This window comes from Danio rerio, chromosome 4 (genome assembly GCF_052040795.2).
Source record: "Danio rerio strain M-AB ecotype USA chromosome 4, GRCz13ab, whole genome shotgun sequence".
Lineage (NCBI taxonomy): Eukaryota > Metazoa > Chordata > Actinopteri > Cypriniformes > Danionidae > Danio > Danio rerio.
This window is the reverse complement of record NC_141024.2, coordinates 25,936,381-25,963,202: the sequence shown is the minus strand read 5'-3', so window position 1 is coordinate 25,963,202 and position 26,822 is coordinate 25,936,381. Positions and strand designations below refer to the sequence as shown.

The following is a 26,822-nucleotide window of genomic DNA, read 5'->3' as shown; positions in this document are numbered from 1 at the left end:
AAGGGATTTCTTCTCTAAGAGTTTTAATTTAGAAAAAAATAATAACATAAATCACACTACAAAATATATTTTTTCAGCATCGATATCACAATGTGATCATTCGCAATAGTCACATCATGAGTATATGCAATGTTGAGACTGGATTATATTTCATAATTTTGCAAGTGTTTTTTGAGCCCTAAGGGTTTTTAAAAGCATGCAGGCATAAGAAAATGTACCGTTTGCAACTGTGTAAAACCTACTTATAAATTTCATAATTTATTAAGTTGTTATACAGAGTATCTAACAATATTCTTATATAATAAATAATAACAATAGTTATTATTAATAAATAATAACAATAGTTGCAATATGTTATAATATTTTATTATATATATATATATATATATATATATATATATATATATATATATATATATATATATATATATATATATATGAATAAAAATACCTTTTACTATTTAAATTATGAAAATAAAGAAAATAAAAGTTTTATTTCAGCTTTAAAATAATACTACTAATAAAAGATCAAAAAAACTAAATAAGAAATGAACCGAAATAAATAAATCATGAAAAGAAAAAGCTAAGAATATAAAAAATCAGTGTTTAAATAGTCAAAGATTAAATATATGTTTCTCTTTAATGAATTAAATATTCTAAGATTAACATTTAGATTAAATTAAACAAATGGGGATTTTAAATTTAAAAAAACAAAATAGATTAAGAATATAAAAAAATAACCATCAGATGATTTTAATTATTAATGATAAAATTAATAAGTTATACAAAATAAATAATTGGTGAACTGTACCTGTTCTTGAAATATCTTGGCTAATGAAGCACAATCTGTAGACGTAATGAAGTCCACCACATCTGAAACGCTCCATTGTAAAGGATTAGTGTCCAAAACCAGACGATCTTCCTCTTCGGTACTCTCCATCTGCACGAGCACAGTTTGTTTTAAATAATACAATCTGTCTATAAATCAAAGAAACATTAAGTTAGGGAAAAAAAAAAAAGTCTGTACAGAAGTTTTACCTTCACATTTGTGTCTTTGGCCATCTGGTTCTGGCTGTAGGAGACCGATCGTGTGGTTCTTCTAGGAGAGATCCTGTCTGAGGTCTCTGATCCTGGATGGGTCATCCTGCGCTGAAGAGCGACACGGCGTGGTGGTCTTCCTCTCCTCGGTAGGCTATTATGGGCAGAGGCTTCTTCACGTAGTGAGCTGGAACTTGCCTCACTGCCCCATTCCTCAAAATCCTCATCTTCGTCTTCATCGTAGTTATAATCGCTATCCTGTAAAGACAGAGGGTTACTTTTACATGTTACAGATATTACTAGGGCTGGATGTCATTCAAAAAATGTTGACACCAATAATAATACTTTGAATTTAATACTGGTTTCTGAACAATACTTTTTTGATACCAATTTCATAAAACTAGTTTTAACAAGATTAAAACATCTTTTTCAGTTCCTGAGTGTTTTATTCTTACATGCTAAAGCTTTTACTATGGCTGGATATCATCGTGGATAAATCGTGAAATAATTAAAATTATGCTCATATCACATTATATATATATATATATATATATATATATATATATATATATATATATATATATATATATATATATATATATATATATATATATATATATATATATATATATATATAAAAATGCTAAAGTCTGCCTCTTGAGCCCAGTATTGGTAACACTTTGTTTTTATGGTCCATTTCAGTATTAGTAAACTCTCTGCTTAATATCTATTGATTACTGCTCCTTCAACAAATATTTAACTGACTATAAGAAACTTTGCAAGTACAGTACAAGTCAACTAACCCTGACCCTAACCCCAACCTAACAGTCTACTTATAATCTATTGAGAATTAGTTGACATGTTGATGCAATGTAACAAACATCAAAATAAAGTGTGACCAAAGTATTTCAATAGAAAACATTTGATTAATACAGTTATTTATTTATTTATTATAGCCTACTAAATCGTAACTGGTCAAAGTATTTGCTTTTTTGTAAACATAAAATATTATATAACAGTTTATCACACTTAACTACAGACTTCTGCACTTCTATCCACATATTTATTCATTCCAAAAGTATGTATTTGCATACTACTATGTTCCAGCTAAATGTTTGTGGGTGTGTGCTTGTGTCTGGACCGTGTGGTTCGGCAGACCTGAGGTGACTCTGTGGTGTGGTATCCTACAATGGATGAGCGCCGTTTCTTCTGGACAAAGATGGCTTTGCGTTTCTTCCGCCGTCTTGCCGGCTTGCTCAGGTCACCATCTTGTGCGTTTTCCCCTAAACTTGGCCGACCGACTTTCCTCTTCTTATAATATGCTACATTAGGCATAAAAATAAATAAACACAAAGACACATTGAGAGTTAGCAAGAGCTACGTGTGAGTCTGTGTGTGTGTTTCTGAGAAAATGATACCTTTTGTGAAACATTTCATTTTAATTCCAGGTTAGAGCAGATGTCACTTTTTATTACTGTAGAGGAATAAAAGACTCACTGTATTTAGTTTTGGTTTGGCTGGAGCAGTTTTCAGGACACTTGTCGGATACGAATGTAGGCCCGAAAAGATTCAGACAACACTGAAGTCTCTCGCAAACACGACGACAAAACTCTGACACTTGATCCGCTGTCCGGACGATCCTCATGGTGGACCGATAGCTTTTCCCTTTATATCTGGAAACAAGCAAACATGTTTCAACTGCAAAGTACAAAGTGGTGTAAACAGTACTGAAAAGTCATACTCAAGTAAAAGTACCATTACTTGCCTAAAAAATGTAGTGCAAGTAGAGTAAAATTATATGTATGTAGACCTTTTAAAAGTACCCAAGAGTAGTTTGTATTGCACTTTAAAAAGCTGATGTGTTTACATGTAATTTGTAGATGTGTGTGTAAACGTAACATACTGTAGTGCATTTAGTTATTGTTTAGCAGGCACACAATGTCATAAGACAATAATATTAGGTTAGAGTTAGGTCGTGACATCAGGGGCCTGTTTCAGAAAAGAGGTTAAGTGAAAACTCAGAGTATTTTAAACCTGAAATGAGAGAAACTCTGGGTTTTCCGTTTCAAAATTGCAGGTTTGTTAAACTCGAGAAGGCAGGGTAAGTCAAGCCTGTTTCTAAAAGAGAGGTAACTTTAACTCAGAGTCAGTTACTGTGGCAACTTACTCTGTGAACCTAACCTGGTCAGGAGCAGGTTTTATTCTCTAAACACAGAGTTTCTGTCGGTCTCCTCCCCTTTTTTAAAGACGAAGCTGTATTTCGCACCTTAGCCTTGCGTTTCCACCCACCTATTTTAATGCTCATTTTGGATATGTGCATAAAAACGATTGATGGAAACATCATGATGCATTTAACTTTTGAAAATATGCATACAAACACATGCATAATTTTATTCGATAGAAAAGATGCGCATAAACTACGACGGAAACACTTTTACTGAACAAATTACAGTATCTACATTAGAAAAAGGTCTTCATATGATGATGAAAATGTGTATGAATGGACAAACCAGCAGGCTGTAACAACTGCAACACGTCTTAAATGTTGTTTTAGTCATTCTAAAATGCCTTAACTGTTTCAGTATTAGTGTATATAATTAGACTACCTCATGGCTTCAAACGCCCCCACGTGTTTTTACTGTTGATATTTGGCACCAGTTAATCAGGAAGTGGCGATTTTGTTCTCTTTGACTCGTTGGATGGCAACACAGCTTTATTTGCATCTTTTATATAATATTCCAGTTTTGCACATAAATGTATGTAATATATTTGGATGGAAACATAGATATTGCCTACCTTTTAGTCACACACAGAACAATAAATAATTAGCTTAAATTCATTGACCTTAGACATGTACTGTAACTACATTAATGGGATTATTTTTCTTTCTTAAAATTATTTTTAGTTCTGCTTACCTTCTAAATGTTATATCAAACTCTATCACTTGATCAAGAAAAAAGGCAGACACACAAGTGCACTGTTAAATCTATTAAAACTGATAAACGTGTAAAAAAAAGTTTAGAAAAAATTTATAAACATCACACATTACATTACTTATCTTATTATACTTAAATATTTAAATATTTTAAATGTAAAATTAGGCATTAACTTGAGCAGCTGTTTTCCCAGGCTAACTGTCTCTGTTTCACTGATTGTTGCTTATTTTTTAAAATATATACACTCATATTTGCTATAACGTTGCATGATCACATCAAGTTCAGCTGGAGAAAGAAATGGTGATCTCTTTTTTTAAGATGTTGCCATGGTCACTTGTAATATCTGCGCTCCATTGATAATGCCTTTTTATAGTCACGCTTAACTCTGTGTGCGCTTAACTCTGAGTTGGTCTATTCAAAGTTGATTGACCTAACTCAGATCTGCTATTCTGAAACCGAAAACTCTGAGTTTTTAATCTCTAGGTAAATCAACTCAGAGATCAAGTTTAAACTCGGGGTTGTTTGAACCTCCTTACTGAACAGGCCCCTGGTGACAAATTCAACGTCTAGCCAGCATCTAACGACAACGTTATTTTGATGTCCAATAATGACGTCAAATGATGTTGATATTTGGTTGATTTTAGGTTGTTAGAAAGTGACCAAAATCCAACGTCAAGCCAACATCTTAAACCAACGTCATATTGACATCAAATCCTGACATGTATTTATTAGGTATGGCAACCAAATCCAACGTCTGATAGATGACGACGACGTCATAGTGGTAACATCAACACAACTTCAAGCTGTAACTATTTAATAACCCAGACGTTTTCATAACAAGAGGTCCATGGAAGACAAAGAAACCATTTACTGTATTTTAAATGATGACAATAATAATTGTATACATTTTTGTCATGTGTGACAGTGAAATTCACATCACCAACCCATATTCGTATCACATACACATTAAAACCTCATTTTGCAAATGAGGGAAAGCTCTCTATTCATTATGTTTAATAATTTAATTCTGCATGTTTGCTAATTTATTAGTAATAATATTGCTTTTAGAATTGCAGTACAGACTGCAGTCAATTTGTTATAGAGTCAGACTTCTTTTAGATTACTTTTTGGTTAAAAAACATAGAGAGGGTCTGGATGCAATGCAATCTGAGCTGCATCCAATGCTTTTTAATGCGCTCACCTAACCCCACCTCTAACCCTACCACTCACAGTGACGTCACTAGCTTTACTAAGTGCATTGCTTCTGACATTGCATTGCTGAGATATGCAGTCTTAGATTGCATCATCAAAGCTACATACAGATACTTTTGAAAACATCTGCATTAGAAGTAATGTTACAATATTGATTAACAGTAGTTCATAATTATTTAAATGATCTAAAATACATAATAATAATTGTCATTATTAATTTCTCATCAGTTCATAATGGTATTGGAAGCAATTACAATTGAGTAACGTCAAATGAATCAGCAAGAAGAATCAGTTCAAAATAATTATTGAGTAGATTGTATATTACTAACATGCAACTATTTCTAAATCAGAAATTGTATTAGAAAGTATATTTCATGTAAAAGCACAGATTATATCTATTAATTAGTTTTGTTGCCTAAACCTAGCAAAATCTGACAAAGCCTTCATCATTATTTGACAAAAATATTGTCAAATAATTCAGAATTTTACTTATACAAATGTCTAAATTATTGAAAGGCAAAAAAACAAACAAACAAAAAAAACAATCTCTGAATATGCCAATTGAAGATGCTTCACAGAAAACACAACTTCATTCACTATACTTCCAAGATTTCACATAAAATAATGAAATGTTACTTGGTTTTTTGTAAATATTTATGAAGTCTTTCGTGGTAAATCCTACACTATTATTTTTAGGGTACAAAACCATTTTCTTTTGCAGATACGATTAGTTTGTGGCAATTATAATTAGCTTAACTTAAAAAAAATAGAGGTTATACGTTTTCATTATTCCATGCACATTACATGTATTTTTATATTTATTAAAAATAATTGAAAAGAAGAAATATAACAAGTAAATAATCATGAGACAAATAAACAAATGCTAAAAGTACAGAGTTATAGCAAATTATTTTTTATAACATGTAGTCAACATTTGAAGTGGATCAAAAACTAGTTCACAATTGTTCAAAAGAACAATAATGTGTGTTATTTAACAGTTTGAGGACAGATTTGATGAAAGGTTTTAATTCACTTTAAATGTTGACAACTGTATCTGTGTTTCATATGAGCGTGGGAACATTATTCTGTCAGCAATGAACAGTGAATGAGAAAGTTCTAGAAAGTATTATTCTTTTTTTCTCTTTTTGATTATACCATGAGATTCTGCTTATTTACAGCCTCAAAGTAAGTGTGTGTGAGTTCATGTGTGTGTATTTTCGTACTTGGCTTTGAGGGTTTCCTCTTGACAGTTCCACTGAGGGTCTTCCACCATTTGTAGTTCTCTAAGTACACGGCCGGGTTTATATGCTGAGTTTATTAACATTGTCAGAATCTGTAAGAAACATCATATTCAGATAATCAGTTTTTGATACATATATCATAAATGCAGATAAACAAATTAGTATGCATGTGTGTGCATATATCACTTTTATTACCTATTTTAGTGTGATTAAGTTATTTATTATACACCACTTACTGATGTATCAGTTTTATCGGCAATTTTACACAATTTTATAGGCAAATTTATAAGACTAAACACATTTTTAAGAACCAATGCAGTCCTAAAAAATAATGAATAAACGTTTCAAATGTTACATTTTGCCACTATCTTTCAAACCACAAGGTTTTTCCAATTTGTCAGCAAGGTGTTTCATCATTTCAATTTTTTTTTTTTTTTTAAATACAGCTTAATGTGTTTGTTTGTTGTTCAAGGTTATCGTTTCATTTTTACATAAAGCTATCTGATAATAAAACATTATTTTGTGCAAAATTTGTACTTGTTTTCGCAAAAGTGATTTAAAACGTGAACACTCTGCTTGCATTTATTATACTTCATTTAAAATATATTTTATGCATTTAATTTGATACAAACTGCAAAATATGATATCTCGTCTTTGACAGATATCCAGCATATAATGTTCACTTTCCCTTACAACTTACAAAAATCCTCAAATTTTCATGAAATTAGAATTTGCAATACCTCAACTACCAATGTATAGTAAGAGAAAACTGTACAGTACCTCTTTGAGGACTACAGCACACTTTCCAGGCCCAACAGCCTTTGGTAACTCGGCAATTCGGCCCTTATTGAGATATGGTCCAGAGAAACAGCGATGATTGATGAAGAGCTGAGAACAGCAGTACTTTCCATTCACCAAACCTAAACAACACAAACATGTTAGCAAAAAATAGGTACTCTTTGTGCATAATTTTTATTGTGAAGGGTTATTTTAGTCTGGGGTGTGCATTTCCCAAATAACAATGACACTAGTAAGATTTATTTTATTGGGAAATAAACCATGTAGTGACAGGAGTTTCCCAAACTCTGATGAACCATTACAATTCTGTAATGATGGTACTTAAGGATGTGGAATAACAACTACTTCTGTATTATTGTGAATTTGTATCTATTTGTTCAATTAATTATTCATTTATTTATTCAATATAAGTTTTGCTTCTCTTGGTCCCTGCATACGTAATTAAAACCTTTTGGGTAAACAAGATATTTCCTGTCTTTTGCAAATAACGTGTAACATTCCCTATTTTATTTTACTATTGTAAAACAAAGATGAGACCACTTACAATAACATGTAGCCTTCTACAAATTATTTTGACATTACATTTTAAACACTGCAGAAATGTTCTAAATACTGCACGTTGTCAGTAAAATCAGGCCGGCTTTTAAATTTAATTTTAACCATTTGTATATGCAAATACCATAACATACTGTATACGTTTTGTTTTCCCATTCTTCCAAAATGGAACAGATTTTCGCATGTAATGTAAATAATTAAAACGTGCACTAAGAAGAGACCACAATTGTTAATTGAAAGATGGTAAAACAAACCTATAATAAAAAATAACTTTAGAATTTAAAAATGGATAGTAAAATGGTAATTTAAGAAATAGGGCAGGGAGGAACAGCTTGTAATGGACCAAACCAGGGAAAGTATCAACTTAGGTAATGAAGCTTTAAAAACATCCATTTCCCTCTAACATTTGAGCATTTTGAGATACAGGGACATAAAGCATTTCAAAGACATATAGATCAGTCGATCCATCAGCAGATTGCTTGTATGTCAGCTTACAGACAGGCCAGCTTTCTACGAGACTTGAAAGTGCTAAGATCAATGCGACTTTGAAAAGATCCAGTGTATGTGTATCTGTGTTTGAACTTGGTGAACAGATGTGGAGAATGGTGAACTGATGACCGTCATGGCCAATCACAGTCATTTCTGTTGAGCATGTGAACATATTGTTGTTAATAACTCAACAGCTCTCAAATGTTTGTGGGAAATAAACGTTTTTAAAATTTCAGCAATTTTGAGCAAATTCGATACTTTTGTTAACACTAGCCAGGAACTATACTTGTAACCACAGCTCTAGAGGTGTAGTTACAAACAAACAAAATTGTGATGCTGTTAGCAAATGTTCAATGGAACAATGGATTTGGCAAACACAGAATCACCAAATTATGTTTGTAACAATGAAACTTGTGATATTAGCTGGCTAAGGATAGTTTTGGGAAATGCACCCATTATCTCTTGATAAAACGTAAATATTTCATGAATACTTAAAAATCAACCCTAAACCCAACTGTCATTGGAGCAAATTTTACTACCATATACAAGGATATAGGTAAAATATGGTTTAAATTGTTGGCAAAAAGTCTACAGAAGCTAAATGATTGATTTGAGCGAAGAACAAACACAACACACTACTCATATAAACCACCTCATATGGTTACATCAATGCACGTCAACAGATTAGGTCATTTAAATTACACCTTTACCATAAGTTGTTTTGTTTTTTTAAACTAAACACTCTTCTCCTAACTCTAGCACTGAATTCTCTGAACAGTAATAGTTTCTTTGTATATTTAGCATTGTGTATTGCCTCTTCTAGTTGAGTCATTAAATGCCTAATCAAGTTTAAGTGTCTTTCAAGTGTCAAAATTGAAGTATCTGCTATATGACTAAATATAAATGTTATACTTGAAACTATACACTATATAGATCTGGCTGTGTGAGATTGTAGTTGAATTAATTCTTTGTTTGAATTAATTTCTTTGCACATTGACAATTCAATAAAAATGACTTTTTATGTATTACCTTAAACACTTATAGAAAGCATTATTTTAATGTGCCATAGAGTGCGTCAAGGTTACTTCCTTTGGATTTTACCAGAATGAACATTACAAGAAATTTACATAAAGCAGCCTACAAATGTTAATAGGCAACTTGGAAAATCAAGACGGTCTTGTTTTTCTAGTTTCCTTACAAACAATCAGCAACAAGAGTTTGTAAAAACCTTATAAAAACATAATTACTATGTATGGCTTCAGAACACTTAAAATATAACATGGTATGCTATTAATACTTTATACTATTTTCTGGTTAGTTTTTTTAAATAAATACTAAGTAATTGTGGCTGCAACGTGTTTTGTATATAGGAAGTGGTTGTGTTTAGTTTCAGAATAAGAACAGGTGCTCAAAAATATATATGAATATGTATACAAATTATTTATATCAAAGTGATGACAAATATTCTTAAGGAAGTAACCATTAGTTTGGAGTTGGGTGGGAGAGTGTTGGGAATTAAATAAAAAAATGTACAGTAGAAAATATGTAAAACCTGAATCCATGGGAGCAGATGAGCACAGACTAATAGGAATGTCAGGAGATTGTGAAGGAGCCAACCTGAAAATCAATCAATCAATTAATCAATCAAACAATCAATCAGTTAGGGTATTAATAATTTTTTACCATTTTTCTTTTGGCCTTGTGTCCACCAAAGCACAATTATTTCTCAAGGCTAGCCTATATTTCAGTTGTTTTTAATGAGAGCAATTTATTTTTCACCAAACGTCAACATCGCTATTTCACCAAAGCTGTTTTTCATATGTTTTTAATAGGACAACCAACTTTTTCGAAGAGGAAGCAGTGTAAAAAGTCCCTTAACATTTATTTGACTTTTTTCTAGCTGCTTAGAGAATTTTGCTGGTCTACACTGTTAACATTTTAGTGAAGAAAAACACGTTATTTACATAATCAGTTGACAGAAACCGTATCGCAGTGCGACATTTGAGAAGACTGCTTTGGTGGACACACAGCTTCAAAGAAAATAATATCCTGAACTAAGCTATCAAATAAACACAGGCTCCTTGGAAATACACTACCTGACAAAGGTATTGTCGCCTACCCAAGTTTTAGGAACAACAAATTATAACTTGACTTCTAGTAGATCATTTGGTAGCTGTGAAAGGCAAATGCCTCTATACGCTTATTTTACAAAAATATTATATGATCATACCTTGATTTTTAATTATTTAATTAGGACAGTAAGCTCTGACTTTGCTTAGACAAAAGTCATGGTGCAATGGAAAAAGAATGAGTATTGTGTGTGACTTTCATAAGCTTGGGGGACTGCATCCATACATCTCTGCAATGACTCAAAAGACTTATTAATAGTCATCTAAAATGGCAAAAAAAATAATAATTCTTGCAGGACTCCCAGAGTTTTAAAAAATTTTTAGATTCATCTTCAATGCCTCCTCTTCCATCTTACCCCAGAGATGCTCAATAATGCTTATTCGCGACTGGGCAGGCCAATCAGGAACTTTGATGGCTAAAGTATGAGAAGGAGTGCTATCCTGCTGAAGAATTTGCCCTCTCCTGTGGTTTGTCATGTAATGGGCAGCACAAATGTCTTGATACTGTACCTCAGGCTGTTCATGTTCTTTGAGGTTGTGAAACCTCAAAGTACATGAACATTTGTTTGACTGCAGTTTCTGTGTAAAGTGAACACTAAGGGGCAGTGTGACGCCAACAACTTTTGTTCCTTTTTACACTAATGATATTTACAGGGACATATTATTGACAAATAAAAAATTTATTCTTTGCACAACTCCAAAAAATACCACAAAGCAACTTTAATGTTGGTTATTTGTAATCAAATGTGTTTCCTTCAATTATCCATCTTCATCTAGACAACTTTTCTGCTGTGGTCATTTTGCTCAGTAGCTCACTTTGTACGATGATTTGCTTGCGTTGCAGAGTGGTTCAAGTCAATTTCACAAAAGAGATCAAACAATGTAAAATCAACATAACTATGTGGTTTCACTTATGTTAGCTTTTAAAAACACTATTTGTTGAGTTTAGGTTAGTGGTCAGTTGGTGTGATCAGTACAAGTTCTGCTTTCTCGTGGACATGTACAAGAAGGATGCGTGTATCTGAAACGTACAACAAAACATGTTCGAAGTAACGTATTTTAGATTCAGAAAAGTCAACACAGCACGCTCTAATAGATATGTCACCTCAAACATACCTGCAGCAACATATTTTATGTTTTTGTAAAAACAAGTATGCTGTGGCATGTATTTTCAGTGAGCCTGGGTTGTAACAGAACAACATAGATGTACAAAAAAACAGGACATTTTGATGAATCGTGTAGCATGATTAAATTAGGACAAAAGTCCCAGTCTTTCTAGCACACAAATAAAAATGATCAAATGTTTAAAAAAGTCCATGCGAGGAGCACATCTACTCACTGTTTCTCAGGCTGAACGACAGCAATCTTCTTCTGAGGCAGACCTGAAACAAACCAAACAAAAACACAACTTAGGGGCAAAACTGGGACGTTTCAAGGACTGCTCTTGTTTCTTCAAGTGATCATTTGGTTTGTTTTGAAGTGAGGATAACAATACTGTTTCAAAATTCATTCTTAAGTTCAGACGCTGCAGGTAAAAACACTACTATTTTATGCACCCGTCAAATTTGAGAGTTGGAGCTTTTTGGCTTATCCTATAGTGTTTTTTTTTTATTTATTTGGTCTAATGAAAAGAAAACATCCAAAAAAAAATTTTTTTTGTCACACTATTAATTTCATAGCAAAAAATGGTTTTCTTGTTTAGAAGTTTTGTTTCCAGTTCAAATATCTAAAAAATATTAAATCAAGAAGCAAGTTCTGCAAAAGAATTGCCTTGTTTTGCATAAAAGCAAATCAAAATTAATGAGTTTCTCCATTCAAACAAGCAAAATAAATTTGTTTTTTGGATTATTTGCTTATCTCACTGGCAGAATAATTAGTATTTTTATATCTGAAAACAAAGACAACAACGTTTACTTGTCAGAAAACGTTTCTTGATTCAGGATTTTTTTTTAAATATATTTTGGACTAGAACCAAGACAAAACATTTAGGTTAGGTATTTATTTTTGCAGTGTTGTTTCTGTAGATGTCAATCATAATACATATTTTTAAATGCAGTTTTCTCAAAAAAAATTTCCCTTCTGTATTGAGTCATAAATTACACTTTTACCATCAGCAGCTTTACATACACTGCACATTTTTCTTTATGTTTTTACAGAAAAATATTTTACAAAAAATATTTTATTCAAAAAAGTGATAAAAAATTCCCTTAGTAAAAATTTTGTAAATAAAAATTCATACAAACAAATAAATACATAAAATACAAACAAACAAATATACAAAATACAAACAAATAAATACATAAAAATGGAACCTTTCTTGTAAACAAAAAATACTGTACTAACAAAAAAAAATACTGCACTAGAAATCTATTCAAATTACTGCATATTCCATTAAATAATATCTCATCTTCAAATTTAAGCAAACATTTAAAAAAAAAATTGCAATACAAAAAAGCAATTCTTAATGTAATCAAAGTATGGCGAAGACTGTCAGTTCTATCTTTAAAACCTGACTTTAAAATCACAAAGTCATGAAGTCGATAAATGCCCAAAACACTGACAGACAAATCTGGCAGGTGACACAACATCAGCGCATGATTATAATAAACAGAAGATTATTAGTGTGAAATGTCCTTCTGACATGCACTGCATACAGTAAAGTGCTGTTTTTGCTGTATCACTTAATGACAAGTTGGATACTGGACTTATTAAAGTTTGTTTGCTTTCTGCAGTGCTGTGCGGTGAAACGTCCTGTTCCATTTAGCAATATCAAGTAGCATGAATTATTCATAGATGAATCTCCAAGACTTTTGACTACTACTGTATGCCATAAGTTATATATAAGCTGCATGTGCAGAGCATACAGTAACTCTGTGTAATATAAAAGTATTTTTGGTTTTCATTTGCATTGTGTTGTGTTTTAGGGTTAAACTGTGAACTGATAATGATTTTTAATTAGTAGAAAAGCAACTAAATCGTCATACAGTATAAAATATAGTACTGTACATAAGTAAATGTTATGATTTCTTCATTTTCTAGACATTTTGCTCGTTTTTTTTTAATCTCACCTCTTTATTTAGTTTGTATTTAGGGTTAATTTGCAATTAGTGTTTCTCGTGTGTTTTTTTAGCAAAATTTCTTTAGCTTGCATAATAATCTGATTTTCTCTTAGTGAAATGATATGAAATGTAGGAAATGTGCATAATTTAATGGGAAAAACAAAATAACTGAAAGCATTTAAAATACTAATTGAATGCATTTTTTTATTCAGTATAGAAAGTCAATTTCATCCCTAAATGTTTATTTTCTTTAAATTTAATACATAACAGAATTGTTGATATTTCCAGCTGTGCTATCAATGGTAAATAAAACAAAAGTAAATATTTTGTATGTATTTTAAATCAAATTAAAATAATTTATGTATATTTAAATAAAACTTCTATATATATATATATATATATATATATATATATATATATATATATATATATATATATATATATATATATATATATATATATATATATTCCATCTTTTAAATGAATATTTTAATAGGAAGCTAAACAATATTACATTTGTGCATGCACATTAGATTAGTCAGACTCAGTACTGAAGCCAAATCTGGAGCTTATCTAACAAAATAACTTACAATAACAGTCCAAAAACTAGTAAAGACAAATTTATGTTATAGAAAAATATTAAAAACTAATTTTAAGAAAAGAGGAAAAATAAGGAGAAGCAAAAAAATAGAAAAATGTAGCTAAAATCTTGTAGGTTGTAACTTTTTTTTTTTTTTGCAATATTTTGCTTAAATTTAATTGTTTTATCTTTCGAATTCTAAATATGTTTGCTGACGAAAATGTCATTTTAATAAATATATTTGTTGAATAAATCTGCTTAAATGCACCAAAATACATTGCCTATATTCACAGAGAAATGCGAAATCCAATCTATACATGATACTCACAGACGGTCTTTAGTGAATGTGTTAGTGGATAGCCGTTTGCTTCACACCAGCCCACAGGAAAAATATTCATACTCTCCACATCTACTATACAATCCGGTACCGGCTTTGTCAGACCTGTAAACAAAGACAGAAGAGCAGAGGTTAAACCTGTCAACAATATGCCAACATGCCATATCTTTGCGAACTCACTGCAAGGCCATGTGCCTAAAAAGAGTTCTTTGAACTAAACGAAAGAAAGGTGAAAATAAAAGCAGTTTTCATTCACACCTTTCAGGTTGAGTCAGAGCTGAAAAATCCAGTTCATTTTTCAATTGATCTACTGATTTTTTTAAAATTTATTATTATTTCTTACTACTAATCTACTAACATTACAAAATAAAAATAAAAATCCAAAATAGTCAGACCCTTTAATTTGTATCAGTTTTATGCTCTGTATTTTGTCACATTTGTACAGTTTACAAAATTATGACAGATCTATTTTTTGTAATCATAGGATAAAGAATGTACTAGCTGAAAGCATGTGAATATTTACTGAACGCATTTCAGTATTGAAATTCTTTTTCTACTTTTTAAGATTTCTTTCATTTCAGTGACTTTATTTTAGCTGTACATTACCTTGATTTTTCTGCTTTTCCATAATTATTGGACCACATTTTTTGGTATTCACACTAAGGCCATGTGTCTGAAAGATTTCTTTGACCTAATCTGAAGAAATGTGAAAATAAACGGCATATTCATTCATACCTTCCAGTCTGAGCCAGAGGAGACAGCCTTTGACCTGAGTAATGCGAGCGACGCAGAGTTCAGCAGGATGTAGAGGATTCACCGCTTCAAGCCACATGTCCTTACAGAAACCCCGGCTCTGAGACGCCTGATCACATAACAACAGGTCAGTGGAGAAGATCACACTAACAGTGCGTAACAAACACAAACAAAGAGGATAATGAGAGAGAGACAATGTTGTGGGCAATGTGATGGAAAATATAAGCACAGAATGCTGGGAATCAAAATGTCTTTTTCACAATTTGATTTTTGAACAAAAATTGACAAATCAAATCTGATGATGATTGTTATTATAACTACTATCATCAAAACTCAATTTAATTGAGGGCAGGATTTCCACCCAATAGATTTGTTTAGCACCAACTAAAAAATCTATATACACAATTAAATGCAATTGAGTTGGTTTAACATAAATCTATCGAATAAAAGTTTAAATAAATTTTTTTTACTTAAACTCAAAGGTCTGATATTATTATGTATGTCTATTATGTGTCATACATTTTGATGTCTCTTAGTTTTATTTGAAGTTAGCCTAAATGAGCCACAAGACATTTCAAGCATGTTTCATGAGTTACATACTGTATATAGTTGATTGAGACTGATCTCAAAACTAATTTTAGGATAGTTATTGCTCATTAAGTAAAGAAACAAACTGCATTTCTGCTAATTAAGCTGCCAACACCCAAAGCATGGGTGCTTCTGCAAGATGGTAATGTCAAAACTCAAAGCACTACATGAAAATCTTCTAAATCCTCAAACAAAAGTGAAGATTAAACTTTACAAGTGTTTCTATTAACTTTAAACACCTAAAATTACTTTTATTGTCAACATTTTCCTCTCTTAATTCAATCCCCCCATTTATGTTTAACGCAAAAAAGATATCTCCAGAAGAAAAAATATTATAGGCAATACTGTGAAAATTCTTTACTCTTTTAAACATTTTTGGGAAATATTTGAAAAATAAATGGAAGCTAATACTTGTGACTTCAACTGTATATTACAATAAGTTTATTTTATTGATATTTACATTCAATTTTAAATTCAATTTTATTTTTAAAAGTTTGATAGAGTAAAGCGAGTAGAGGCTTTTTGCAAACAATTTGTAGTGATCTCAGATTGTATTTTTGGAGACCTTAAGACTACAAACATTATTCTCTAGTACATGCTAGTCAAAATTATTTTTACTCTTTTCAGGCAATTTCATAATATCTCTCCATCTGACTCTAGCTTCTGTCATAATATCTGTTGGCCACTAGTTGAAAGAGTTTCCTGTATTTCGGGTATTTCTCACAAAAAGAAAACAGTCTTTTGATAACTCTCGGGTGTGTGTCTCTGTGACCAAAACACACCAGGAAGACCCACTAGTGGGTCAACAGTCATCAGAATGATCTACAGAAAAAGAAAAATCACAAAGGTCTGCTTGAGATAAGATCAAACCACACTCGTGGCAAAGAGCTGGGGCCTTACGTTTGGAAAACACGCATCTGGAGCGGCCTCAGTGCTGGTGTGTTTAAGATAGTCGGCCCAGTCAAAGTCCTGTGTCTCAAAACCTATCCCAAAATCAGAAAGAGGGAGAAAAACTAATCAGAGAGAGAAATAAACTAGTAGAAGGAAAGAAAGATTGATTAAAACAAACTATGTCAACATTCTAACAAACTTTAGTTGTTGTTGTTAACTACTACTACTCTTTATACTACTACTACTACTAATAATAATGTGAATAATAATAATGATAATAATAATAATGTTATGAATAGTAATTGTAGTAATAATAATTATAATATTTTAAATATAAATATTTAACAATATAAATGTAATGATAGGTAGTCTGTAAAAATTGTATTGTAGTATTATTTAGTTGTTGTTATTTATAAATAATTATAGTGATATATATATATATATATATATATATATATATATATATATATATATATATAAATAAATATATATATATATATATATATATATATATATATATATATATATATATATAAATAAATGTAAAATAATATTAATATAACAATAGCAAATGTATTCTTTCTCATTCATCAAAATAATATATATTTTTAGAATTATTTATAATTTTATTATTATTATTATCAGGGCTAGACATTAACACCCACCAACCCATCAAATGCGGGTAGTTTTCAGCTGTTGGAGGTAAGACAGACACCCCCGCTAGCCACTTTGACTGGTTGAAAATAATTGGAAAATTTCCAGAGCTGCCTTGTCTCCAAACATTAAAATTTTTGTTTAATTTGGAAATATGTGTACAAATATGCACTTAGAGTCAAGAAGCAGCACAATTGGTAATTGATCGCGTGAGCAAAAAAAGCAGGTGAATATCGAATAAAGGGGATGATCCGGAGCACAGTGAGACACAGGCGATCCTCGCACACTAATGTTATGAGCGAGGCACAGTTGACATTGTTGATGCATGCAAGTGCTTAAAAGCTAGTTTTCCAATTGGTGTGATTGTTTCTCTTTTAAATAGATTGGGATAAAGTGGTGCTCGTGAACCCACATTTCTGCTGCTTTCAAGAGCTCCAGATTTTTTGTATGTTGCCGCTTTAACCATTCTTTGAACAGATTATTACTGGGCCTAACGTTAACCATGTGCACGTGATCATCCTTTTACTATCGTAAACAGAATGTTTTTTTTATCTATTTACTTTTGCATGCAGTTATTTTTGTTAGTTTGGTTTATTTATCATCCTTTACAATGACATTGCTTTAATAGGAGCTTTACTCTCCATTTATCTAGAGTTACCTGATGATCTGCGACATTTAGCTTTGACAAACTTCTGTGTATAGTTTTAGATAAATGAGAAAAAAATTTTTTAAACTGTCTATTGTTTTAAGAACAATTTTGTTGAATAAAAAGTGTATGTTTACAGCCATATTTAGTTTGTTTTGACACATTATTTAAATGTGTGGCTAGTAAATAATTAGTTTAGTGTGGCCAGAGAAAAAAATGGTAAATCCTCCTTAGTGTTAAGCCCTAAAAAGTCATGTGAAACAAAATATATATAAAAAAGAGTTTGAAGAAGGCATGTGGACATAATACAAAATTTAAAAATTTGTAATTTTTAGCTTTCCAAAGTCCAATTTATGCAAATAAAAGATATTTTCCCAACAACAAGATTGAGGCTAGTGAAAATGGCAAGTGGCTAGTAAAGTTGGAAAACTACTAGCCACAGTAGCAGGGGATCAAAAACGTTAATGATTATTATTATTATTATTATTATTATTATTATTATTATTATTATTATAACATATATTAGAATATGCTTTTATTTTATTTGTATATTATTATTCAAGTATTAAATTTGATTTTGTATCCATTTTTACTTAACTGCACTTTATTGATCATTACAATTAGGGATGGGCAGGATTTATGATACGCATTTTAAATACAAAATAGTTTTTTGTAATTTGTATTTGATAGGGTTTATGAAAATGGGTTAATATTTTGTATCAAAGTACGTTAGTGTCTTGTATTTTTGTATTTTTAAAATAATGTAAAACACTTTGTAAGAAGTCTACATGATGACATCCTAAAGATGCAGCCTCAGATTGATGCTTTCTCAGTTACAGAACAGACAATTTATTAATATTGAAGAAGGTGATCAATACTTAAAGTATAAATGGAAATTATGGAACCCACATAAAGAAAATAACTGACAAATGGCATGGGTAGATTTGGGAGTCCACAATCATTAAAAATAGTATACTGCACAATGCCAAGACCAGTAATAGTTAAGTACAATGCATCAGCATCGTTGCTCAAGAAATGAGATGGAATAAAATCTCAGTTCTTAAGAACAGGAATATGGAGCCTACAGCACATAATCATCATATGTCTCAGTGCTGCAGGCGAAAATGCATGTTTTGGATTTTTAGAAAAAAAAAAAACACCTAAAGATGCTGTAGTGGCATTTATTAAGAGGGTAAACTAAGACTCTTCCAGTTAAAGTAGAACTGGAAAACTCTTGTGAGAATGAGCAAACTTAACACAAATAATAATAGTTTTGAATAAATTACTTATGTAGATGCCAAGAAAACAAGACAAACAGCATACAAATAAACCCTACAGTGGCGATTCCTACAATACTTCATTGGCTGTTTTAAATGCCAGTAGCTGCCAGTGCTCTGTATAGTAATGAAGTGCTAAGATGTCGACAAAAGATGTAAAAGTGGCAAGATTTTAGTAGCTTTCAGAAATCATCTGTTTTCATCATTGAAGAAATTAAAATAACCTCTTTATATTTCACATATTTAAATATAAGACTGTTAAGAGATGGTGTCACTTTCACTGGTCACACAATGGATGAAAACAGAATGAAGAGATATAGTAATATAGTCCAACTCATTATCTACATTAAATGGTTTTTACAGTAATTTAAAGAGAACATCTTCAAGACAGGAATTTCTGTATCAAATATGTACAACATTTATAGTAAAATGAAAGGGAAACAAAGGCTTATGAATACCTACTCATACAGAGGGGAATGAGGTGGCAGAGAAGCTGACTTAAACTTGCTCAGAGAAACGCTGTTGCTGTCAAACACTTCACTAAGTCAGTTTAGTGGTGAAGGGACTGATTCAATAAGTCATGGTCCCTTGTGAAAGTATTTTATAGTATTTACAAAATACAGTATTTTATTTTGACACTTGTTGTGGCTGCTGTATTTTGTAGTTTATTTAAATACATGTAAAACGGAGGTATTTTGAATTTAATTTTAAAATACATTTCAATGTATTTTTGCCCATCCCTGATTACAATCATATTCATATTAATTCATTTTTAATTTTACTCTCTCATACTATACTCACTACAAATAAGCTCTTGATAAATAATCCACATAAATAGAAAATGAAACCGCGATAACAGCAAAACCCATTGCTAAACATTCTCATTAAGCAAATGTAAATTAAACAAAAGAGCATAAATCTCATTAGCATCTACAGTAACGAGAGCATCTCGCCCACCTCGCGGCCTCTCCAGTTCGACTCCATTCTTCAGACACCACTGCACTGGCAGGATTCCCGGAGACTCTGCGTGACACACTGCACTGGTGGGCGTGGCATCAGCTGTGAGGTCATCGACAGTGATCTGAAAGTGGTATTCATTATAGACCTGTAGAACAGAGACACTCAAAGTCAGGCTCGGTGGGTGCTAATTATAGCCTACACTTCATAACCCTTCATCTGGTGTGTCTGTGTGTGCGTACTTTAGTCACAGACACGGGGCAGATGTGGAAGGGTTCCACTGGAGAGACCATTTCAAGCTTCATTCCTGCCCTGAAGGAGTGTGTGTGCAAGTCAGCATGATCCTGAAACAGAAACACAGAGACATATATCAGTTGTTTGTGTTATCAATATGTGTAAAGCGATGCTTCAGTCCAACAGCTTTCACAAAACACATACACACAGAAACACACAGACCCTTGCTGGAATTGCATTTTTAAGTTTCCATTAATTTTTCTAAAGATGGTATGACATACAGCTAATGTATAATTGGAAGTATTCTGAATTAATTATTAATGTAAAATAAATGCAAAATGATTAATGCAATATGTTTGGTTCTGCTGCTAATAGTTGTTTAACTTGCTGTTAAATTTTTGGCAGTAACAGGGTTGAATTTTTCCATCATTTTGTGGTTAGCTGAAGATGCTAATCTTAAAACCGATACCCAATGGCATGTCTAAAGCTGAATTTATAAGCATTTTAACCATATTATCTTTTTCATCGATTATTCATGTAAAATAATGCAAAATTATTAAACATGAAAGGGAATGTTTACTAATTGTTGTTTAATTTTTGTACATTTTAAACAGAGTTGACAGTAACAAAGTTGACATTTTCCATAATTTTGTGCTTTAGCTCAAGATGCTAACCTCAAAACAGATACCCCATGGCATGTCTATAACATAATTTTAAGCATTTTCATCATATTATTGTTTTTTTAAAGTGAATGTATTACGTTATGTATAAACTAAAGTATACTGAATTAATTATTCATGCAAAATAATGCAAAATTATTAAACGTGATAGGGATTGTTTAGTAATTGTTGTTTAACTTACTTTTGAATGTATTAAACAAAGTTGACGGTAACAAAAACCCCTTTCACACATTGATACCAGAACAACTTTACAGGTGAATAAAAAAAGCGCTGTTCACACAGCCGAGGACGTTACGGAATTTTTCTGGAAAAGAGCGTTCACACATTCTTTCCAAAATACAGGTAAATTCTGACATAATTTAGCAGAAATTCGCTCTAAACGGCTGCGATTGTAATTGTAAACATTTGACTACACTACAAACTCTGTGGATGAATCAGCATGTTGAGATGTACATAATATACAGTATGTGTGTGCTGGCACTCACTGGCTGCTTTACATGCACATGCATCAGAGCTTGAAGGTAAACAAACCACGGCTTATCATAAGCATTTTATCTATTTTATTCCACAGTTGCCATTAAGAAGGAGCATAGAAATGTTATATGACTATCATCTAGCAGCTAAATGTGTGTGGAAATAAATTCACAGGCTTTTATTCTCATAAACTGCGTGGACGTGAATGCGCTTGAGTGTTCTGATTGGCTAAAGAAGACATTAACGTCAGCAAATTCCACCTCTATAATGGTTCATACCTTTGTGAATGCATAATCGCACAAATAAAGTCTATATGCAAGAATAAAAATGTATTCAACTGTCAGAAATCGCCTGTTCTAGAGCACCGCAAGACATTGTAAGTGTAAAATAGGTGTTAGTATCTACATATAGCCTGAAAGTAAAGTCAAACTAGATGCATGAACTATACTTGTAGGGATGAATATCAGAACCACATATACACATAGAACTTATACACACAAACACAGACCTTGAAGACCTCCAGTGGAAGTGGGTTGTTCAAGGCTTCAGCTGTAGCTTCATCTAAAGCTGTAGTCCATTCAGAGCTGCTCCTCAAATCACACAGATCTGAAAGGCAGTGAGAAAAGAGCTCATATATCCATCTGTCCATCTGTAATCCTCCAGCCATTCACCATCATTTCCTCCCCCAAGGTTTTATCAACCCTTTCACATATTTATTGATCCAGTTGTCCATTTATCAAGCCAACCAATTGACCTTATCAATTTTTTACTTAATTAATTTGCATATTTATTCATGAAACCATCTTCTCATTCATGATTTCATCCATACATTAAATTTATGTAATTAAACCATTAAATAAGTTTTCATCAATATATTTACCCTCCATTAAGTTAATCCATTCAGTCATCCCTACATCAAATTAACCATCTGTCCTTTTGCATCCATTCATCCATTAATCCAACTCCATCCATCCATCCATTTGCCCGTCTGTCCGTCCAACCAAGTTTTTATCAATCGTCCATCTATTCATCTGTCCAACCAAGTTCATCAATTGTCCAACCAAACCATCCATCCGTTCGTTCATCCATCCATCTGACCACTAAATTATCAATTCATCCATCCAACCAAGTTAATCATTTGTCCACCCATTCATCCAAGTTTTTATCAACAGTCCATCCATCCATCTGTCCAACCAAGTTTTAATCAATTGTTCATCCATACAACCAAGCTTTTTACTAATCTTTGATCCATCCATCCATCCATCCATCCATCCATCCATCCATCCATCCATCCATCCATCCATCCATCATCCATCCAACCAAGTTTTTAGCAATCGTCCATTCAATTCAATTCAGTTTATTTATAATGCACTTTAAAACAGCACAGTTGACCAAAGTGCTGACAATAGAGAGTAAAAAAGACTATCCATCTAACCAAGTTATCAATCATCCATCTATCCAAGCAAGTTTTTTGTCAAACATCCATCTATCCAACCAATTTTTATCAAACATCCATCCATCCAACCAAATCAACCATCCGTCTATTCATCCTTCCAAGTTTTTATCAAACGTCCATCTATCCATCCATCCATCCATCCATCTATCCATCTATCCAAATACAAAAGCAATCCATCCATCCAACCAAGTTTTTATCAAATATCCATCCATCCATCCATCCATCCAACTAAGTTTTTATCAAACGTCCGTTCATCCATCTATCTAACCAAACCAGCCATTCATCCATACAATCAAACAAATTTTATCAAACGTCCATTCATCCAACCAGGTTTTTATCAATTGTCCATCTATCCATCCATCCATCCATCCATCCATCCATCCATCCAACCAACCAAACTTTTATCAATTGTCCATCCACCAGTCCATCCATTGAAGTTTTTAGCAGTCTTCCTTCCATCAATCTATCCAAGTTTTATCAAAGATTTACCCATCCAACCAAGTTTTTATCAATCGTCCATCCATCATCCATCCATCCATCCATCCATCCAAGCTTTTATCAGTAGCCCATCATCCAACAAAGTTTTTATCAATCATTCATCCATCCACCCAACCAAATATTTATTAATCAATCAATCATCCATCCATCAATCCATCCAAGTTTTATCAAACGTTCATCCATCCAACTAAATTTCTATCAATCGTTCATCCATCCATCCTAGCTTTTATCATAAATCCATCAATCCAACCATGTTTTATCAATCATTCATCCATCCACCCAACCAAATTTTCATCCATCCATCCATCCATCCATCCATCCATCCATCCATTCAAGCTTTAATCAGTAGCCAATTATCCTACCATGTTTTTATCAATTATTCATCCATCCATCCATCCATCCATCCATCCATCAATCCATCCATCCATCCATCCAACCAAGTTTTTATCAATCTTTTATTCATTTAACCAAGGTTCATCCTACTATTCTCATACTATTTAAAGCATTTTATTATTTAATTCATCTGTCCATTTCATTAACTACACACCTGTTTATCTAGCCATTTAATTATTTTTTTATTCATTTATCCATCCATCTTTTAATTGAATTATCATCCAGTATCCATCCATTTACTGTATGTATCCATCAGTTTTTCTTCTGTCCATCCGTCCATAAATGTAGACTTTATTAAAAGTGGCTGAACAAACACTATCATGTTCCACTCCATCCTGTATTCAAATCATCTGTACCAATCATCCACCTTTCAACTTAACCAAATATCCATCTATTATTCAAAGTATTTTTCTATTCATCCATATATCCATCCATCTAACCAACCAGTTATCCAACCATTCCTTAATGGATCGATATCCACCTAAGTATTTTTCCATTCATCAATTCACCTAACCATCCATCAGTTAAACCAACCCATCCATTTATCTATCCACTGAAATATGTTTTCATCCATTTGTCCCTACAATCTAATCAACTATCCTTGGCAATTCCAGAACTTTACCATCAATTCATCTATCAATAGATTTAACCCAACAATCAATCCAGTTTAATCTATTATTATATCATCAAGGTGTTTATTCTGCCCATCAGTCAATCCATTTAGTATTGAATTCAATACTAAAATCAAATCAATTTATCCACGTTGACTACTGTACATTAAGCAAATCTGTTGAAAAAGCAAATAATGAGCGAGCAAGTTTAAACTTGTTTTTGAATGTATTTACAGCCTTTCCTTTAGGGAAATGTCAATACAAATCCATAATACTGGAAGTCAAAAAGGCTGCACATAGAAACCTGGCAATTGTGCAATGGAAAAACATTTGCATACAAGAGTGGAAGCCTCAAGAAAAATGCAAAAGCATGAATACGAGCTGTGCTGCTTTAACTAAAAGCTAACAGAAAATCTCATTCAGGGCTTATTTTATTAAAATTATTAAACTGAATTTATTTACATATGATTATTTAACTTAATTGTTCAATTCAATTAAAACCCATTACATTTACAAGGACAACGATATTCCAATGTAAGCGTGATTAAGACAATACTCTGATTAAGAATCTAACATGTAAACAGAGATGTTTGATTACTTTTAATCTGGCTAAAGTCATTGAAGTAAACACAAATCAAATTAAAAGGATAGTTCACCCAACAGTTTAGATGTATTCATTATTTTCTCAACCTCAAGTGGCTCCAAACTTTTATGAATTTCCTTATTCTGTTACTATAAAGAAGACAAACTATATATTTGTTTATGATACATGAAGTTCAGAAGAAAGCAATGTATAGCACTGTGTACAGATGTAATGAACTAATTAAGTTATGCACAATAACATAAAAAGGAATTAAGAAATTAATATTCAAAAAGCAACTCATGTAAACACCTAAATCATAAAATTGCCAATATTTCAGAATAAGGTAAATATATTGCATTACTGATGTACCCATTGATTATGTTTTAATGTTCATTTTAATTGCAATTACCTGTAGGCGGTTTCATTGGTAGGTTATTTTCTTTGGCCCAGCCCAGGGGGCGGAGCCTGGTGTCAAGGTAGAACATCCACATGTAGTAGGAGGGGTCATTTAATCCAACATAACTGAGACATAAACGTCCACCGACATTACGCTGAACTTGAGTGGCCCAGTACACGCTGGGCTCAGAGGCATCCCGTAACTCCAAAATACTGCCTTCCATTATCAGATCCACTGTGTTTTTACCCCGTAATGGCTGAAAAGAGAGGATGAGACAGACCAAAAATCAAATTTTTCATTTAGGTATTAACCGTAACTTAAGTATAGATTTTAGCTAAGATTTACCAAGTGAGATTTGGGAACTATTCTAAAGGGTTTTTAGTTTTAAACAATTAAGGCAAGTTCAAAGAACTGGTTTGGCATATTCTAAACAAAATCATGCCAAGATTACTTTTGTTTTTGTTTCACAAGTTCAAAAACCACTAGACATGGTGAACTCTTTTCTTTTCTTTTTGCTTTTTTTTTTTTTAAATAAATGCCTTTAGCAAGCTCAAAAATGCAAAAACATAAATATTAAATGTATAAATATATAAAATATGTATAAAAATAAATAATAATAACCAACCCAGTAAAACACAAAAAAAACAAACAGTTTTTATTATAGTATTGGCATGATATTGGAATTTATAACTTCGATAAGATACCAAGAAAAGTATAGAAATTTGGTACCTTTATCAATATTGTGAGGTTCTTTAAGAACTGTTGAGAGCATCTAAATTACTTTACATTTTCAGTTGAGAAAATAAATCTCTAACAAATTTTAGACATATATGTATATGTATGTTTTTGGCAAAAGCGTTCAAAACTATCATTGGTCAATTAAGTGTATATACTTTGTATATTTTTGTTTCCTCTTTTTAAGCTCAAATGTATGTAAATATTAAATTAATTGTTATATAAAAATATATTTAAAAATATATAAAATACAAACACTGACTCTGAAAAACTAAAAGCTGCTTTTATTCTAGTGTTGTCATCATATTGAAATTTCTAACTTTGATATAATACTGTGAGTTTCTCTTTTAAGAACTGTTTATTGTACGCATCAGAAGTTTAGGTGAATATATTTTCAGTTCAGGGACATAACTCAGAATATATATAGTGAGCGCGGCAGAGTCACAGTGGGAGGCCAGATTGACTGTCAGATCACCGGGTGTCCTGTTGCTCCCTATGGCCAATCCACCCATGTATGTATATATACATACATATACTCTTAATTTGTGTTTTGAAGATGAATGAAAGTTTTAAGGGAAAAAACTTGACTGTGAGTAAACGATAGCAAAATTTTCTTTTAGG

The 26,822-nt window shown here is 31.9% G+C and overlaps 2 protein-coding genes across 11 annotated transcripts in view; one reads left to right on the top strand and one right to left on the bottom strand.

The window, feature by feature from the left end:
- tmem110l (transmembrane protein 110, like) overlaps nt 1–26,822 on the top strand; it is a 211,658-nt gene that overhangs the window by 104,332 nt on the left and 80,504 nt on the right. For all 6 annotated transcript variants that reach the window (XM_087246218.2, XM_087246221.2, XM_087246220.2 and 3 more), the window contains one exon: nt 15,117–15,254. The gene's annotated coding sequence lies outside the window, so the exon portion shown is untranslated. The remainder of the gene's footprint in view (nt 1–15,116; nt 15,255–26,822) is intronic.
- Nucleotides 1–26,822, bottom strand: part of sfmbt2 (Scm like with four mbt domains 2) — a 78,129-nt gene that overhangs the window by 4,626 nt on the left and 46,681 nt on the right. For 3 of the 5 annotated variants that reach the window (XM_087248293.2, XM_087248294.2, XM_088649976.1), the window contains 15 exons: nt 25,479–25,722; nt 22,037–22,134; nt 20,383–20,484; nt 20,141–20,288; nt 16,616–16,698; nt 15,110–15,236; nt 14,366–14,479; nt 11,738–11,780; nt 9,822–9,886; nt 7,208–7,347; nt 6,410–6,519; nt 2,536–2,711; nt 2,197–2,360; nt 1,039–1,296; nt 812–940 (listed from right to left, as the gene is read on the bottom strand). In XM_087248293.2, the coding sequence (XP_087104419.2) occupies nt 812–940; nt 1,039–1,296; nt 2,197–2,360; nt 2,536–2,711; nt 6,410–6,519; nt 7,208–7,347; nt 9,822–9,886; nt 11,738–11,780; nt 14,366–14,479; nt 15,110–15,236; nt 16,616–16,698; nt 20,141–20,288; nt 20,383–20,484; nt 22,037–22,134; nt 25,479–25,722 (2,001 nt within the window). Of the gene's footprint in view, nt 1–811; nt 941–1,038; nt 1,297–2,196; nt 2,361–2,535; nt 2,712–6,409; nt 6,520–7,207; nt 7,348–9,821; nt 10,462–10,616; nt 11,781–14,365; nt 14,480–15,109; nt 15,237–16,615; nt 16,699–20,140; nt 20,289–20,382; nt 20,485–22,036; nt 22,135–25,478; nt 25,723–26,822 lie in introns of those variants that run through there. The other 2 variants (XR_015942426.1, XR_015942427.1) reach the window with 1 other exon arrangement.